The sequence below is a fragment of the Corvus moneduloides genome, chromosome 1, assembly GCF_009650955.1.
Source record: "Corvus moneduloides isolate bCorMon1 chromosome 1, bCorMon1.pri, whole genome shotgun sequence".
NCBI lineage: Eukaryota > Metazoa > Chordata > Aves > Passeriformes > Corvidae > Corvus > Corvus moneduloides.
In genome coordinates, this window is record NC_045476.1 from 152,395,749 (window position 1) to 152,413,849 (window position 18,101).

Sequence of the window (18,101 nt, forward strand, 5' to 3'; positions counted from 1 at the left end):
AAAGGGCCCAGGGACCTGTGGCACCAGCAGGTGACTCAGAGACACAGCAGGAGCCAGTGACTCAGCAGGAAGACCCCAGACTTTCCAGCACTTAGACCATAAGGATAAAAAACCCAGGGTTTGCTTTGTTTGGGGTCCTTCCTAAGAGGCAGCAGCTCAAATTATCATTTTGTTATTGCAACACGATTAAATTATTTTAAGGATCTGGATGTCTGAGACTCTGCTATGGGAAAGCCAGGGTCGAGGCAGTAAGGAAACCTTGTCTGACCATCTCAGTGTGGGGGGGTGTGGCTGTGAAGGGGCCGTGGTCCCAGCTCAAGTGGTGTGAGTGTTATTCCCACTCCAGTGGCACCTGGATGGTCAGATAGGAAAGTTGCCTCAACACAAGTGCCAAAGGCCTCAGCTGCACATTAGCACCTCCCAAACTCAAAGAAACATGCTGTTGTACTGCTTCCTCACTCCACCTGCCCTCACTGCACACTTGCAATGCTTCTTTCAGTTTAAGAGTCTGCCATACTTGGACATCATTCTCAGTTTTGAACTAACTCTGCAAATTCCCAGAGCAGGTAATGACAATATAAAAGCACACCATCAACATAACTAGATGCACAGAAGTACCAGAAGTAGGACACAGGCACTTAAAGCCATCCCCAGGCTGAATCACTATATCAAAGTTTCACTTAATGGCATCACAGCCAAGGAAACCCCATGCTACTTACAAGTTAATTGGTCCAAAAAACTAAAGAGGGAAAGGGAAGAATTGTCTCTCATTGTACACAACATTTGCCTTATATTCTGCTTGCCCCACAGATGATACACAGCTTCACAGAAAATGCATGCTTTAACATTTGGGAGTTGTTTCCCTGCTCCCTGCAGTGGCACATCAGCAACACAATAATCTGCAGTTGACTGTAGAATACAGATAAAACCAAAACACTTCTGACTGAAGTCCACATTCAGAAACAGCTAAAAAGAACTGGTATTTGCAAAGTATGAAATGAAAGAATACTGAAAATCCTCCCTGATAACAGAGGTCATTATTGTTGGCATTTCTGCAGTGCCTAGAGGCCCCTCTAAACAGCAGTTTACATCAGTCTCCATCCACCAAATAGTTCCAATCAAAACTAGAAGCATGAAAAAGACAAAGCACCAATGCAAGCTTCTACCAGTACCCACCATGGAAAACAGATTAAGAATCTGTTCCATGGAGAGGAATGGGAACAGGCAGCAAACATATTGCTGCATTTATTAGTCTCAGACAGCCTGACCTGGCCAATCAATTACACGTACATACACATGCAAAAGACAAAATTTCGTTAGCAAATTTATTCCAGATCTCAGATTTCTACTGAAACAATAGTTTTAACTGGTCCTAGTTATCAACATATATTTGGGTAAACTGAGCCAGAGAGCAAGAGCTTCACTTCTAGAGAGGAGCAACAGGCTTCTAAAAGTCCAAGACCAATTAAACAGAATGGGTAAAAATAAAACACACATACTCCAATAATTTGCTTTTAATCCAAAAGATAAGACTTTTTTTCCAGGTTACACAGTATTTGCTTGCCAGAATATCACTTTGAACATAACCATATATATATGAGAGTAGTCTATCCTAATTGTTCCAAGTATGATTTTTGAGGTAAATGCAGCTTCTGAAACACAGTCTCCTAACGCAAGGTTTCAACTCCATCAGACGTGGATAACCATTTCAATACCAAACGCAGAGGCTGGTTAGCCAGTAAGGTAGAGGAAAGAATCAAGTTTGAGATCCAAACCCGAAACTCAAAGTGTCAAAACAATCCCCAAAATGTAGACAGCTTCATGTGAGGGGTGCTCACTTCAGACCGAGCCTGATTCCTCTCTGTGCTCCTCTGTGCACGCTGACTAGACTCCACCAAATGTAAGAGGAGTTTACATACCTAGCTTAGACAAAGACATGCAATTTAAGTTGCCTTCATCAGCAAACTGAACTCTACGAATGGAACTCAGGGAAAGACAGACCTCACTGCCCCAGGCCACCCTTTTCCAGACTCTTCAAATAAAATTCCTTCCCTTTCTAATGCTGATAACACAGGAAACTCCTTTCACATATTATCAAGGCTACTACAGTCGCACACTCTTTTTGTGACTGTGACACTTCTCACTCCCAGTGCTCCACAATTATGTTATTTTTCAAAATGGAAAGGACAAAAATTCCCACTTGTAGAGAAAGGTGGAGGTGATTCTGCCACTCTACTCCACTCTGGTGAGGCCCCACCTGCAGTGCTGCATCCACCTCTGGGGTCCCCAGCACAGAAGGACATGGACCTGTTGAAGTGAGTCCAGAGGAGGTCACCAACATGATTAGAGGGATGGCACACCTCTCCTGTGAGGAAAGGCTGAGAGATTTGGGACTGTACAGCCTGAATTAGAGAAGGCTCTGGGTGACCTAATTGCAGCCTTCCAGTACCTGAAAGGAGCCTACAAGGAAGATGGAGGAGACTTTTTACAAGGATATATAGTGACAGGACAAGGGGGAATGGCTTCAAACTGAAAGACAAGAGATTTAGATCAGATATTAGAAAAAAATTCTTTACTGTGGGGGGATTGAGGCACTGGAACAGGTTGCCCTGAGAAGTTGTGGATGCCCCACCCCCATAAGTGTTCAAGGCCAGGCTGGATGGAGCTCTGAGCAACTTGGTCTAGTGAAAGGTATCCCTGCCCATGGCAGGGTGGCTGGAATGAGAGCATCTTTACGGTCCCTTCCAAAACAAACTGTTTTGTGATTTATAGCGACTACAGCAACTGCCAATCAGTTTTGTTCAGAAGTGTCCAGCAAACACATGAGGCAGATTAATAAACTGTTATAACTCAGGTGAAATACACCTTTTGCAGACCTGCGCTGTCAACAATGGAGCATTTTCCATTTTAAAGGCTAAATTTGTTCTATAGTACATTTTGTAATCCCTCTAATCATAACACTATTATTTTCTTGACCAGGGAATTCTATATTTTTTTGTCCCCAACAAGGCAGCTGTGTCATTAAAATACTGCTTTAATTTTGAAGACCTTAAAGTAGCTTCAAAGTGGAAGCAAAGGGTTTAGACAGCTTTGTGAAACAGCTTCACAATGAGGCAAGCAGCAGAACTGGCACTGTAAGTACATCATGCATCCACAGGCTGTACTGAATTGCTTTTTCCTCTAAAAGCTGCTCCATCCTTTTATCTACATTTCTTTTTCCCCAAAGTGAAGTTCTTTTAAATAAGGTGTCTGTGTCTACAGTATTAGCCATCCCACTTATTACTAGAGTACGACCACAGCTTTTTACTGCTTACGTTTGCTAATATGTACTGCAATTGCTGCTCATTTCACACTAGTGTAATGGGAAAGAACACAAATTTCCCATTGATAATTTTCACAGGACAACAGAAGCCAGACCAGACTACACTTCCCTCCTTATGCTCCCTCAGCTGCCTCTTTGTAACCATCTGCTCAAGGCAGCCCTATACAAGGACTGGCTCCCTGCAGCAGAAGCCCCCTCATTGCTGTGCATTTGTGCAGCCCTGAGCACAACTCAGGGTCACAGACTGCACCACTTCCCAGGGGCCAACATCCCAATGTCCTCCACATGCAAGCACTTGTGTGCATGCAACTACTGAAAATGTTTTCATCCTTATTTTTTTCTGAAAGTCACAGTCCAACTGTTAAAAAGTCCAGCTGTAAAAAGCCTAACAGAAATTCTTCTTCTTAATATCACCTGATGGACTGAAGTCATAAATAGAGAATGCTTGTACAGGTGAACTTCATAAAGGCCCTTAGTTTGGAAAGTCAATCAATAGTGTCTTTGTGAATAAACTTCACCTGTTCTACTTATACTACCTGAAGAGCTAAGAGTTAGTCTGAGCTCATTATTTTGATTTCCTGTGGGGAGAAAAGCAGTAGGAAAATAATCCCACTTTGAGATGAGGGGCAAAGGAGAAGGACACAAATAATGGTCCTTCCCACCTGCCCTTCCATTCCCTCACTGTCCTGGACAGAGTACAACACACTAACTTGTCAAGATCTCCCACTTCCAAATGGCTGCCATCAGGGCAGATGACATTTTTGACAATCCCCAGGCAGGCAGTCATTGTGAACAGAATGAACAGGAGAAGCCAGATCTTTCATGCTGAATGGAGAAACCTTGCTGTAAAAATGTGGGCCTCCATATTAAACTATTTATAGCAAGAATGGATGATACAACAATGGCAAAAATCATGCTACAACAAGAATACACTTGGATTTTGAATCAGACATTTGTCCTCCTGTGGTAAGCTGGCTTACAGGACCCCAACAGAAGAGAGATGTTTCTTGTTTTTCTTGCTTGTGAGAGTGTGGATTCTGAACTAAGCAGCTATATTTTGCCCTACAGGTAGGGTTACTTCAGCACTTCATTCACTCCAGTGGAATCACAGAATGATAAAAGAAACATCACTCTCAGTGGCTTGAAATGCACAAAGTCACCCAGCACTGCTGTGTCACAGCTCAGGATAAGAGTTTTGTTCACTGCACAGTTCTGAAACTTCAGGCTTCAGCCAGAGGTCACAATCATGAATGACAGGCTGAGAGAGGAAGGGATGCATACGCATCAAACATTCCAGCCCCCAATTTACATGGATACTTCTAACTACGTAACACATGAAAAAGTCTATTGAAAATGAAGATAGAAGCAGGCACACTAATTACTGTGTACTAGTAATAATAATCACAGGATGAGACACTAGAAAGGCAGATTGCCCTGAAGTGTAATTATTTCAGCTATGTGATAGCAACATTTACCAAATATTTTTAAACCCACTTCAGACGTACTGTACACTGAGATTATGTGCCCAATTTTGTTAGTCATAAAGATGACCCAATGCAGTAAGTGGTGTTTTGTCACTATTGCAGTCAGAGTTGGGAGAGGGGGAAAAAAATCACATTCACACCGTATCTATTGACTTTTGTTGTGTTGATCTGATGTGGACCCTGGTAATCTGTTAACTACTTCTCCACAAAAGTAAGCTAAGAAAAGCAAACTATCTATCAGTAAAGTAACATTTCCCCATCCAGGGTCAGCACCTCACTCAGAAACACAATGAGATCTGCAATTCAAACACCCTGATACACAATTTTAAAATTTTAAAGCAAAATCTGGAGGAGTGGAACAGCCCAGCCAGGGTTTTGTTGAACCTTCACTTCAACAGAAAAATGTTTCTTAACTTCAGTCAGTCCAATCTGGGCTTTTTTTGCCATATCCTGAGGTCCTGTGGCCAAGAGAAGTCTCACAAGAGGAAGATAATAGGAAGACAACACAAAATGGCAAAACCTCACTGCCCCGGTTCAGTGGGCATTGGTGTTTCTCAAATGCAAAAAAAGGTTAAAAAAAAAAAAGGGGCGGGGGGGAGATAGAATGGTTTGGGCTGGAAGGGACCATAATGATCATCTAGTTCCAATCCCCTGCCATGGGATCAGACTGCTTAGTCTGGTCACCCAGACTGGTCTAATATTGTCTTTCTCATCCAACCCATCTGATAAGCTTGACCAGACAGGATAAATATTGTGAAGCAGAAGCCACTGATTACAAAACTGGAGAATTCTTCTAGAAAAATACTTTTCCTTGTCTCTTGTTAGAGAACAGTACTGGGACATTTCTTTATTTAAATAACTGACAAAATTTTAGTATTTCTAAGAATCCTGTAACACCCCTATTACTCAAAAGCCTTACTCTTCTGCTTGGACTTTTCACCACACACTTGACACACTCCACCCCTCCCAAATACATTCCGATTGAGCAGATCCCTCCCAGGCAAGCCAGAGGAGCTGTTTCCACCCTAGTCAGTCCTGAACTGGGCCCAGTAAGCTGAGATAACTTTTTATCCTGTTGGTACTGAGTTCAGTCAGCCCTTCAGTGTTGTTCAATGTAATTTTGAAAAAACTGGTTTTTTAAGAGAGCAAAAGCGACCAAAAGAACTAATGAGCTACACTGCAACAAAACATAGTCTACTGGTGACTATGTAGCACTTATCAACAGAAGACAACGTAAAAGCTTCTCACTTCTTTTACCAGTTTCTTTTCATAGTTTTCATGAACATTTTAAAGGACTGTTAATTTGTCTCTAGTCAGATAAAAAAAAACCCTGCAATTGCTAACACAGCATAAAAAGCCTAACAGCAGTGGTTGCCATTAAAAAGCCTTTAGTATTTGCTATTGCTGCTGCCACATAATGAGACAAAATGTGTCACCAGATATGCACACCTTACTTAGGGATAAAAACTCCCTGAATAAATAACCTCCTAATGAGCGACAGCCCAGATTTGGGTCTCACTCTCACCATTAACAAGGCTTTGTGAGTGCAACATGTGGGAGGCCTTCATAAAAGCCAATTCTGCTGTAAGAGATCATTTTCTGAACCTCCTTAGAAAAGCTGCCTTCTGTTAAAGTCTATACTCAGAGAAGTACAGGACTCCAAAAGTATAGCAAAACTTGTTAGTTTGTTTTTAACAAAATTCTACTCTGTGACTATGATATTAAAACCAAACAGATCAGACATAAGAGGCAGAAGTAGCATTTCAATGAAAAAGATAAGAATTCCAGAAGACACACATAATAGTGGTTAAATATAGGTGGTTAAAGAAATAATTTATATTTTTAAAATGTATATTAAAAACCATCCTTGCTTTCTCCAGTGAATTCTTCTGCTCTGTAAGTGACCACTCAACCGCCTGAATTGTTTTTATATACCATGAATGCTGAAAAATCAATTACTGATCAAGAAAATGTGTATATTGATATACATAAATAAAAAATGAAGCATTTTTACACTTCATATATTTTCCTTAATTTGTATTATATCCTGTACATTATCAGAGTCTGACTGGATTATGCACATCAGTTTAGCTATGAATAATCTTGGCCATTTTTGGACTTGCACATATTTGTAACAAGGTGGTTCCTTAGGGAACCAGCTGAGGGAGACTAAAATCATTGTTCCATTTTCCATTATAATTCTACCTCAGTCAGCCTACAAATACTAGATTCCATATTCATCAGGAACTTATTTATAAGTGATCCTTCACTGAAGCTATACCTTCTGTTGTCTGCATCCCAAATATACAAACACTTGTACTCCCATATTTATGTTACAGTAGCTGCATGAAAAGGAACTTTAAATCTGGTTGTAATCCATGAGTTACTACTGTTCTTTAATCCCATAGCTGAGGACGGAAAAAGAAGGACACACTTCATTAGAAAGAAGATTTTGTTTGTTTCTTTGGACAGCAAAACCAGATGTTTAAAGTGCTGGAAGTGGTCTCAATGAAAAATTAGAAAGCTGAAAGCAGGAACGAGAGCCTAGGAGGCATCTTAAATAATATTCAATACATTGCATTGCTTTGTGCAACACAGGTCTCACTACCGTGAATATGAGGTATGTGTTAATATTATTTGAATATATAGGATTACAAATAAATCCTTTTAAAAACAACTGCGCAATGGAAATATAAAACAAATGGCTCTGCTCACGATGTTTTATTTACAATACTTCCTTGTATTCCTGCTCATCTTTCCACACTGTACATACATGATTGCATGGATGAAATTTCCTAGTGACAGCTTAATTCAACTCTTAAAGCTACACAAGTTAAAATCTATATTCACATTTTAGAGGATAAAGCAAAGCAATTTTTAAATTTAAGGCAGAGCAAGCCAGAAAAGACAGGCTACCTCAGGCTATAACATATAAATCCAGATGAAAAACATCACTAAATTAATGCACACATAAAAGACAAAGTTACTAACAAGGCAGCAATACATTCAGAAAAATATTCCATTCCATTTGCTTGATACTATTATGCTACGCTTATACCATTAAGCAAAAATTCAGTATGTTTGTTTGTTTGTTTTTAAACCTGAAGTGTGCCCAGTTTTCTCAATAAAGTTACTGCAATCAGATATGGGAAACCAATCGTTGATTTCAGTCCTTTGAGAGCTTCCCCTCTTACCCAGCTATCTCCAGCAAGGACAGCCTGTTTTATATCATCAGTCCAACAATTACAGCTCAAGACAGTGAAAACAGGCTCCCTTACATTAAATCACTGATGTATTTCACTCTGATTTTTCATTAGGATAAGTCTTTTGCAAGCAAAGACAAGTTTGATCTGACTATATTCCATGTCAACTACACACGAGCCCATTCTCAGCTGGGAGCCCTATTGCACCATTTAGCTTCTTCACTCCCAAGCTTGTAAGACCTGCTCCAAGTTTAACACACCTCCTCAGCTTTCAATATGGGGCAGATTTTCATCTGGTGATGTTGAAACATGAGCAGGGTTAGCTTGCCTTTGTGAAAAGCTGGGCAAACGCCTTATTAGCTGAGCTTTGTCTCCAAACGCATCCAAAATCTGGTAGTCTTGTTACCAAATGGATATTTCAAAGCAGTAAGCACAAACCTGTTCCCCAAGGGTTCAGGAGAAATCAGCAAGGTGCTTGATAATTGACCACCAAGATTGCAAGTAGCAGGGTTTTTTAAATTGTTGTAAGCCTGTAATGGAGGATCTATTTTGATGCATTAAGTCAGAATGAGTTAAATTGTATTAATTTTAAACTAGGTATTTTAGATAAAAATCAGAATGGAGAATTCATACCAAGCCTTTATTGTCAAGGCTACTGCTCAAAACATGTTATGCTATTTTATTCTAAAAGTGAAATACATCACAACCATATGTGTATTATTTGTTGGATTTACTGTACTACTGGCAGTAGGAAATACTCCTATTTGTTCAGTCATTGAAATAATTTCTATTGCCTTTTTGAACCTGTAAAAAAAAAAATACACTCATTTTATTTGCTTTAATAATTCCCCAAGTGTCAGATTCAGTAAAAACTCAATTCTCCTGCACAACTTACCCCCAAACTCCTCATTTTAGGCCTTTAAGAATCAAAAAGACTGAGATGGCTTTTAAATAATTTTAATTTTAAAGAATTTTAAAGAATTTTAATTTTAAAGAATTTTAAATAATTCCCAGTTATTTTATAACATTCCATTATCTTTCCTTTGACCCTGAGACCAGCTTCCTTGGTTAGAGCCTTATGCTAGGAACGCCAAGCTTGTGGGTTCAATCCCCATACGGGCCATTCACTTAGGAGTTGGACTTGCTGATCCTTGTGGGGTCCCTTCCAACTCAGAATAGTCTGCGATTCTAGTGAAAAATGTATCTAATATGACAAATTACTGTCCTATACCAAAGTATCTGGAGTACACACATTCACTTGCACTTGGTTGTCATGTCTGCTGCACTCACAAAAGAAGTAGAAGCTTGTGAGTAACAACAGACACTACATTTGTTTTCAGAAACTCATCTCCGAACTATGTTTGTTCACTGTTGTATCAGACACAGAAGAACTGGCCTGGTATTTTACCTAAAATCAGTTAACAGTTTATTAAAATCAGTCACCCATATAAAAATCCACATATTCATATATCCATAGAACTTTCCTCCTCCTTTACCTGCCCCAGGCAAACAAAAAAAAACCCTCAAGAAAAACATTTATACCCATTCTGCTTGTTACCCAAGTCATTTGGAAAAAGAGTTTCCATAGTGCCTGAAAAAGAGAGATTCCATTATTTTAATTATCTTCATTTAGAGAAAAATAGAATAGTGCAATATCCAAGATGTGTGTGTGCTACAACTCCATAGCAGTACCTTGCTTCTGTAACACCCGCCTCCTCAGACTGATATTTTTACACCTTTATAAGAAATGCTTTTTAAGAGAAGCCAGGACTTCAGGAAGCCTGGATTCTTAAAGGCTCACCAAAACAAATAAGAAGGCAATCGCACCTACCTTAGATATTTCTGGCTCCACTTGTCTCTTGGGTGACTCTTTTGACTCAGGCCCTTTTGGAGTACTAGTGTTCTTTACCGCAGGTGATTCAACTCCTTCGCCTTCAAGTTGCAGATTAATACCTTCTGTGGGGACTGGGTGATCAATACCATTTGGATTCAGATTGCAATGGATAGCTGGGAAAAAAATATGAGAAACACTGCTTTAGGAAAGAAGAATCCAATGTTTTAAACATTTAGCACAAACTACTGGGAAGTGCCATGTGGTAACCAGAGCTATGTCAGACCAAAGCAAATGAACCATCTGCACCTTGATGCGGATTCAAGGTGAGATATTTAAGAAAGAAAATGAGAGGAACGCAGCACTGTATAAATTTATTTAGTGCAGGCTACCGTGTGGAACTGTGCTCTGCTGGAGTCACTGCAGCATCCAAGATCCTCAACTTAGAGCTTTTACTAAGTATTCATCATTCAACCATACCTTTTTTCCTTTCTAGGCAAACTAGTTAAGGGTTTTCTACTACATTTTCAATTCCTACAACATTCTAGGTCTTAAAGAATGTGGAATAAATAAGCTGTGCACAAAAAATCAGCAAGTCAGTCTCTGCACAGAGTAATGACTTATCCAGCTGATTATCCCTCCTTCAGTCCTTTGTACCACTCCAAGTTACCACCTACACCATCCTAACAAGCAAAAGAGATGTACTCCCTGGGAGTATATAATGAGGTGCAGACTAATGACAGCAGAATAAGGAAAGCATCCAGAGAAAAAAAACCCCAAATGCAAACAATACAACAGAAATGCCCATTTAGAACTATGGCAGTAGCTTGTTTCCTGCCCAAATTTTCACAGTTCCAGCACTCACATAGATAGTAGTGATTTTATAAATGTGTGGATCCTGAGGAAACTTCCCCTTTATGCAACTGACTTTTGCACTTATGTTCCTGCATAACTGGGCTACTTTTAGCGCTACTGGTAATTTAATGGTCCCAACTTCCCCTGTGTGCAAAAGAACTTTGCTCAGATACTGTGATGCAATGTTTGACAGATCTGAGTAGAAACAATGTACATCCAAAATAACAGCTGCCCTTTTACTCTTGCTTGGCTTAGAAGCAAAGGGTGGGGAGCTGGGGAAGAAATCAGAACTGCCAGTTTCTACCAGCTACAGATCAGCCCTTGAAAGCCTCTCACAGGAAACTGACTCAAGCTGCAGTGAAAGCAAAGGGTTCTTTAACTATAGCACCTTTCAAAAATCTATTCACCTTAAATCCTAGAGTCTTAATTGAAAACTTTGAGCCTAAGTTACAGCAATTCCTTGGTACAGAAGTAAAGCAGAGGCCAAAATGTTGACCTTTTTCCTTTGGGATCTTTAAAAACATCAAAATATTTGTAAAAGGTAAGTGATCTCTGCAACCACTACAATACCTACATCTGCAAGCCAGGGACAGGAACACCTCCTATGAAAACTTAAAAAACAATTTGATTCTGTGGTTTCTATTTACATCAGTGTGCCTCAAGACACCAAAAAATTCTCTCTCCTAGATTATACCCACCTACTATTATCTAGCTCCTCTAGATCACATTTACCTACCTGAAAGAAACAACTACTAACAACTTCTTTGCCTATCCTCCAGACCACAGAAAAGACAGATGTTATCCAGTAAGACCGACTATTTTCACAGCCCAAGGAAAATGAAAACCATTCTGTTAGTAACCAAATTAATTCCCTCCTTTACAAAAAATGTAAATGTATCTTAACCAACCTGTAAAAGTACTCCCAGCACACCCTGCTCCAGCAAGGGCTGATCAGCAGTGAAAAGACATTTGATACTAAATGTGATCCATAAAAATACTTCCAACTGTCTTCTGCAAGGATCTTGCCTAGCTGAATAGGAAGACTCCTAGAGACACCTTTGAAACCTTAACACACTACAGCAACATCCGGAAAGAGGCAGTTTTTGGCTGTCAGCCCAGTTCCAGTGCTCACCAAAGAGAAATTACATAGCACAGTGGGACTTAAAACTGCCTGGAAGAACACTGCCAGCAGCAAGTTTCCTGTGAATTGCAACTCCTCCCCTCCCAGTGCCCCCAGGCAATAGAGATTAGGGAGAAAGGTTGCATGGGATGAACAAGGAGGTCGCTGTTGGTTATGGCACTAATTTACCATGCATTAGAGGGAGCAAATGGTACAGGTTTTGATAACATGGCAGCATGATGAGTAACCTTATCTCCTTCTGTGTATAACCACATGACACATTTGGTGGATGAGGGAAAGGCTGTGTATGTTGTCTGTCTGGACTTTAGTAAAGCCTGTCTCCCACAGGATTCTCCTGGAGAAATGGCTTTTCATGGCTTGGATTGGTGTACAGCCAGGTAAAAACCTGGCTGAGTGGCCAGGCCCAGAGAGTGGTGGCAAATGGAGTTATATCCAGCTGGTGACTGGTCCCAAGTGGTTTTCCCCAGGGCCAATTCTATTTAGTATCAACAGTCTGGGTGAGGGGATCAAGAGTACCCTCAGAAAGTCTGTAGATGACACCAAATCAGTTGGGAGTATTGATCTGCTGGAAGGTAGGAGGGCTCTACAGAGGAACCGGGACAGTCTGGAGTGATGGGCCAAGGCAGTGGCATGAGGTTCAATAACACCAGGTGCTGGGTCCTGCACTTGAGTCACAACAACTCCATGCAGTGCTACAGGCTGGGGAACAGTGGCTGGAAAGCTGCCCTTGGAAAAGGACCTGGAGGTTGACAGCGACTGAACATGAGCCAGCGTGTGCCCAGGTGGCCAAGAAGGCCAACAGCATCCTGGCCTGTACCAGAAATTGTGGTCAGCAGGACCAGGCCAGTGATTGTCCCCCTCTACTCGGCATTGCTGAGGCCATAGCTTGAGTGCTTTGTCCAGTTCTGGGCCCCTCACTACAAAAAGGACACTGAGGTGCTGGAGCGTGTCCAGAGAAGGGCAACAGAGCTGGGGAAGGGTCTGGAGCACCAGTCTGATGAGGAGCAGCTGAGGGAGCTGGGGGTGTTTAGCCTGGAGAAAAGGAAGGTCAGGGGATGGCTTATCATTCCCTACAACTCCCTGAAAGGAGGCTGTAGCCAGGTGGGGGTCTGTCTCTTCTTCCAGGTAACAATAGGGCAAGAGGAAAAGTCATGAAGTTGTGCTAGGGGAAGTTTAGATTGGATATTAGGAAAAATTTCTTTATGGAAAGGGTTGTGAGGCATTGAAACAGGCTGCTCAGGGAAGTGGTAGAGTCGCCATCCCTGAAAGTCTTTAAAAAACATGTAGACATGGAACCTGGGGACACAGTGGTGAACTTGACAGTGCGGGGTTAAGGGTAGGACTTGATTTTAAAGCTCTTTTCCAACTTCAATGGTTTTATAAATTTATAAGCACCTGGATGGCTTAAAAATGAAATAAGTCACTTGGCAAGATGCTGCTTGACCCTTAGCCCATCATGCATTCAAGAGTAATGAATGCTAGTGCTTTTTCAGCAATGCTTTTTACTGGGCTCCTTCAGGTTAGAAAAGAGGAAAAAATGGAAGAGGTTGCTAGCAATTGCATAGATGCCCACTACCTTTTAATTGAAAACAGGCGAGTGGTTCAAAGAAACACAGGCTGCCTCAGGGGACTCTTCGAGAGTTGTTAATATTGGGAGGGAGGGGGAGAAGTGGGGAGAGACAGCTTTTTTATTTTCTAGGGGTATTTATTTCCTAAGGAGAATAAGAATCTCAGTCACTTGGCAAAGCTTATCTTTCTTTGTCATGACACATCTTCAGGTAGCCAGCTCTACTACTTTCTTCTAGTGCTACCTCCAACCCTCAGCTACACAGAGAAGAGGAGGAAGGAGTATTTGCTTGCATGGGTCTGTTACTTCCTGTTACCACACAGAATACCTAGATCCATCTTCGTGGCGGACAGAGGTGGAGCTCCTGCCTTCTTTTAAATGTCAATACAAACCAAAATTGTTCCCTTTCAAGATTTGTTAAAAGGCAGTGAAAGAGATCAATGTTTGGTCAGTAATTTATTCTTATCTTAAATCCATACCTTATATAATTTTAGCTAGATTAGGTCAGCTCTAAACTCAGGATCAACTATCAAACCTAATGGGGCTTGGGGGACTGACAGCACCCAGGGCTAGCATCTCATAGAACTGAGCCTAAACAGCTCTTAGAAAATAATCACAAATCACTAACTTTACCACAGCCCAAGTGCTCCGAACTCTCTTAGCTGACATATCTTAAATCTCTTTTAGGACTTAATAGCATTCATCTGGAAAAAAATCTTCCTACAGACAAAGTAGTTTCTGGCTAAAATATTGTCCAGACCATTACTCCTCCTTGCCTGCGTATTGGCTAATGCTAGCTCATCCTGCCCTCTGCATTCAGACCATTTTCCCACACTACTCCTTTGACAATATCCCTACTCCCTCAGCACCTCTTCATTCTACCAAACTACATCCACCTCATCAGTCCCAAATTTTAACAGTACATCAAGACAACAAACACTCTCCAAATCAGCTCATAGTATCCAATACCAGCAGTATCATTAAATTTTGAAACAGAACCTCTTCCAACAGTCTTCCATACAATCTCGATACTCATGTATCATCCATGTCTCAGTAATACAACTATTCATCCAGTTTCAGATCACCTGTATTCACCTTTCCCTGCTGAAAACCCCGCCTCAGTTGATTAATGTCATGTCTCTCTTCATGGTCCTCTAACAATTGTCGTTCAACTTGCATTGAAAGCTTTCTATGGTGGGAACTTGTTTCCTTTTGTGGAAGGAGGGTGGATGCTCTGTAGAGCTCTGACTGCACAACAAGCACATAATGAATGGCACTGGCTGACAATAACACAGATCCACAGATTACATTTATGAAACAAACTATTATTTAAAACAAAGGTACTTGAGTACTCTTGTACTCCTAACCTAATGGTAGAGAGGAATCTAATGGAAAATATCCTCTTTTCCAGAACTTAAAGAAAAGGCTGCTGAGATCTGCCAGGTTACGAGAGTGAAAAGCTCTGTCAGAAGAACAGTAAGTGGAGCACCCAAAATGGAAAAATGACCCCATATCTGTTCTAAAAACTAGGGAAATTAATGCAATACACAGTGTACTTTTTACATACGGTGGAACACAAGCTCAAGTCCTTTCCATGTATATGGAGCAAGATAATTTGTTGCCCTGCAGAAGCTGGCTGATACATGTGAGCCAGTTCCATGCCCACACAGATCCTTACAGGGTGCGCATGCATTTGGACAGGAGAGCTCGCAGGGCAAAAAGAATGCTCTGCCCCCCCTCCCTGCCACCACCTTCCTGCCATGCATGCCTGCCTCCCAGATGGCAAGCAGCCAAGAGACAGCTTGTCTGAGCATGCTTGATGGTATACAGAAGTTACCAAGAGCCATCCTAAGTTACTGGCATCTGGGGCAAGCCTTGTCTTTTCCTAGAGGGTACTCTGTGAATCCTGTCTGGAAAAAAGCCTGAAGGCACTCTTCAAAACACAGCCTTGATATATCCAAATTTTTGCATGGGCAGATGGGAAGTCTTTGTCTCTCCATCTGTAGGCTCAAGGCTTAGCAGATAAATCTATGATCAATCACTACCTCTGTGCACTCCCTGCCTACTGTGTCAAACATTTCGTAACTACGTGCTTCAGTGGGAATACTGCTGGCTGCTTAATATTTTAAGCAGATCAATTAAGGCTACATTAAAGCATATTTGGCAAGTACTTGAGTTACATGCAATAACAATTGTTCTATTCTAAAAAGTGATCGAGTAAAAATAGCATCTTCTTACTCATGTGCCCTGTTCTGCATGCATCATAGTCATATGCTCGCTTTTGCTATTCAGACACAAAAAGCAGGCACAGGAGATACCCACCCAACCACTAACAATCCTTACAAAACTTTCATGTGTCAAATACTGGCAAACTCGCAAGCTCCATTTTACGTATTCATTCCACAGACTTAGCTGCACAATGCTAAGAGGTAAATCCATACAATCCACCTGCTACTCCCACCATAAAATGCCACACTGTTGAAAAGGACAGACAAAAGTTCATCCATAGAGTTTGAACACTAACAAACTCAGGCTGGACATAGCAGGAACCTTACAAAAAGGGTCTAAATATCTCTTTTCAGTCATCTCAGTAGTCACAAAGATTTAACAGGTATTTCCAGGGCAAAAGACCTTTGGACAGCAGCTCTCACTGGACTTCTTCCTTCCATCTCTTGCCATTTCTTTGTCAAAAGCAAATCAAACCTCCAACCACAATAAATTTTGCAGTCAGCATTTTTAATGAGAGTTCTATACACTTCCAGATGCTGCATTTCAATCCAGAGTAGTCAGACAGCATCCCTGAGGCTTTTTGCTTGCCTTTACTCACAGTCTGCTTTACCTGCATTGATTAGAGAGGAGACAGTCACACTGAGAATACTGAAGTCTTTTTCAGATTGAGATGCCTCCTCACACTGACCAAATGAGCAAGATGGATCTGCACTGCAAAGCCCTTCTTGTATTTCAAGAAGCTTATACTTCATTAGTAGCTCTGCATATCCCTAGGAAACATGGGATTATTTCAAAGATGTCTGACCTGAGCAGTTAGTACCACTTCTACACTAGTAAAAAACAAGATTTAAAACAGCGAATAAGGATGGCTTTAATTTGTACTATAAAACTTAGGAGTATTTTGACTACTTTGTCTGGCGGCAATTTCTTCCACAGTAATGAGTTTCTATAACTCCTATGGATGGTCCATCTGCCTCATCAATCAGCTTCTAGTTTTGAGAAACAGTCTAGCTTTTGCCTAGCAGACCTACTTCTCCATGCAGACCTCTCTCCACCTAATGTAAATTTGCACAGTTCCCCCAATACATCATGTTGGACCAGCTGAAAATGCAGTCCAAGTTTCACATGAATACAATCTGCTGCTTATGTTGCAACCTAGTAAATATTGCTGGCAACCTGCTGAGCTAGTAATTTCCAAGATTTTGCCCGCTCTGTTCCTCAAACTTGTCTGTCTAATGGCCACCAAATCAGCAGCATTCACACAGAGCAAAGAAGCCCAGCAAATCAGTCAGGACCTTTTCTACTTCAGTACAAATAACATGAATTTATCACAAGTTCCTGTAAGGCTGAAATCCCAAAGCACTTAACTGAAGTAATATTGGTGTCTAGCTATCTGCTTCTGTTGGTCAGCATCAAAAAGCAGCATTAAGCAATTACAAACATGCTGTGCCAAAAGGCAGGCCAGTACTGAGCTGAGGAGTGCACTGTGACCTGCTGCTACTGATGAGCTGTACCCGTAGCTTTGAGTACAAAGCTCAGATAGACACAGGCAGCAAGGCCTGGCAGACACAGACACACACCTGGACCTGCAGGTCCCTCCAGAGAGTTGCTTGTCTTTCTAGCTACTCGTTATCATGACTACTAATCATTAATTAATCAGTTTAACAAAAAAGCAGGCTTCTTACAAGAATTTTACAGTCAAGTCTTTGTTAAAGCAGTGGGACATGCCCAAGAGTGGGCGGTATCTTGAAGGGCAAGAGAAGTGACAGCTCAGCAACAAGGAAGTGGACATTGAACCAGTTCAAGAGGGCAGGAAGGGCAGAGCAAAGCAGAGACAGGTGTAGGAAGGGGATAGAGGCAGAAGGGGATAAAGGGTTCAGAGGAGGAGCGTTCATTTTAGTTTGTAACTGTGACTTGTGGGGCTTTTGCCTTTTTTATCCCTTTAGAACTATTATCAACAAGAAAATTTAAGGTAACAGCATTCCTGAGGCAACTATCCCTGAACATCTCTAGCTAGGCAATGGGGTAGTCATCTCATGGTATCAAGCCAAATACTACTATAAGCCATTCACTCTCTCCAGAAACAATGGAAAAATAACCAAAACTAAAGCCAAAGAAAAACACAGAAAAAGTATGTTTTCTGAGACAAGCTACTACACTTCACATACATCTCTCAAACAAACTTCAGCTATAAGATGGTACAAAATCTTGTACAGCATCAGAAATATATCAAGAAACCAGAATGAGTAACTTAACACTTTAGTATCTGGAATCAAACTAAACTCATAATTTGGTTGAAGGCCAAACAAATCTTGAGTGTAGAGAGAAAAGACCCCTTAGTTCTCTACAGAACAGAAACACTATGCCCAGAAAAAGAAAGTCTCTTCTTGTATCGGTTGAGTTTGCCTTCGAAGACCCTCATCACACCAGGATATGTATGTAATTAAGTTTCTTCAGCTAAAAAATTTC

The 18,101-nt window shown here is 41.1% G+C and overlaps 1 protein-coding gene across 1 annotated transcript in view; it reads right to left on the reverse strand.

The window, feature by feature from the left end:
- Positions 1-18,101, reverse strand: part of SAMD12 (sterile alpha motif domain containing 12) — a 179,948-nt gene that overhangs the window by 151,978 nt on the left and 9,869 nt on the right. The window contains exon 2 of the mRNA XM_032131986.1: positions 9,841-10,016. Coding sequence (XP_031987877.1) covers positions 9,841-10,016 — 176 coding nt within the window. The remainder of the gene's footprint in view (positions 1-9,840; positions 10,017-18,101) is intronic.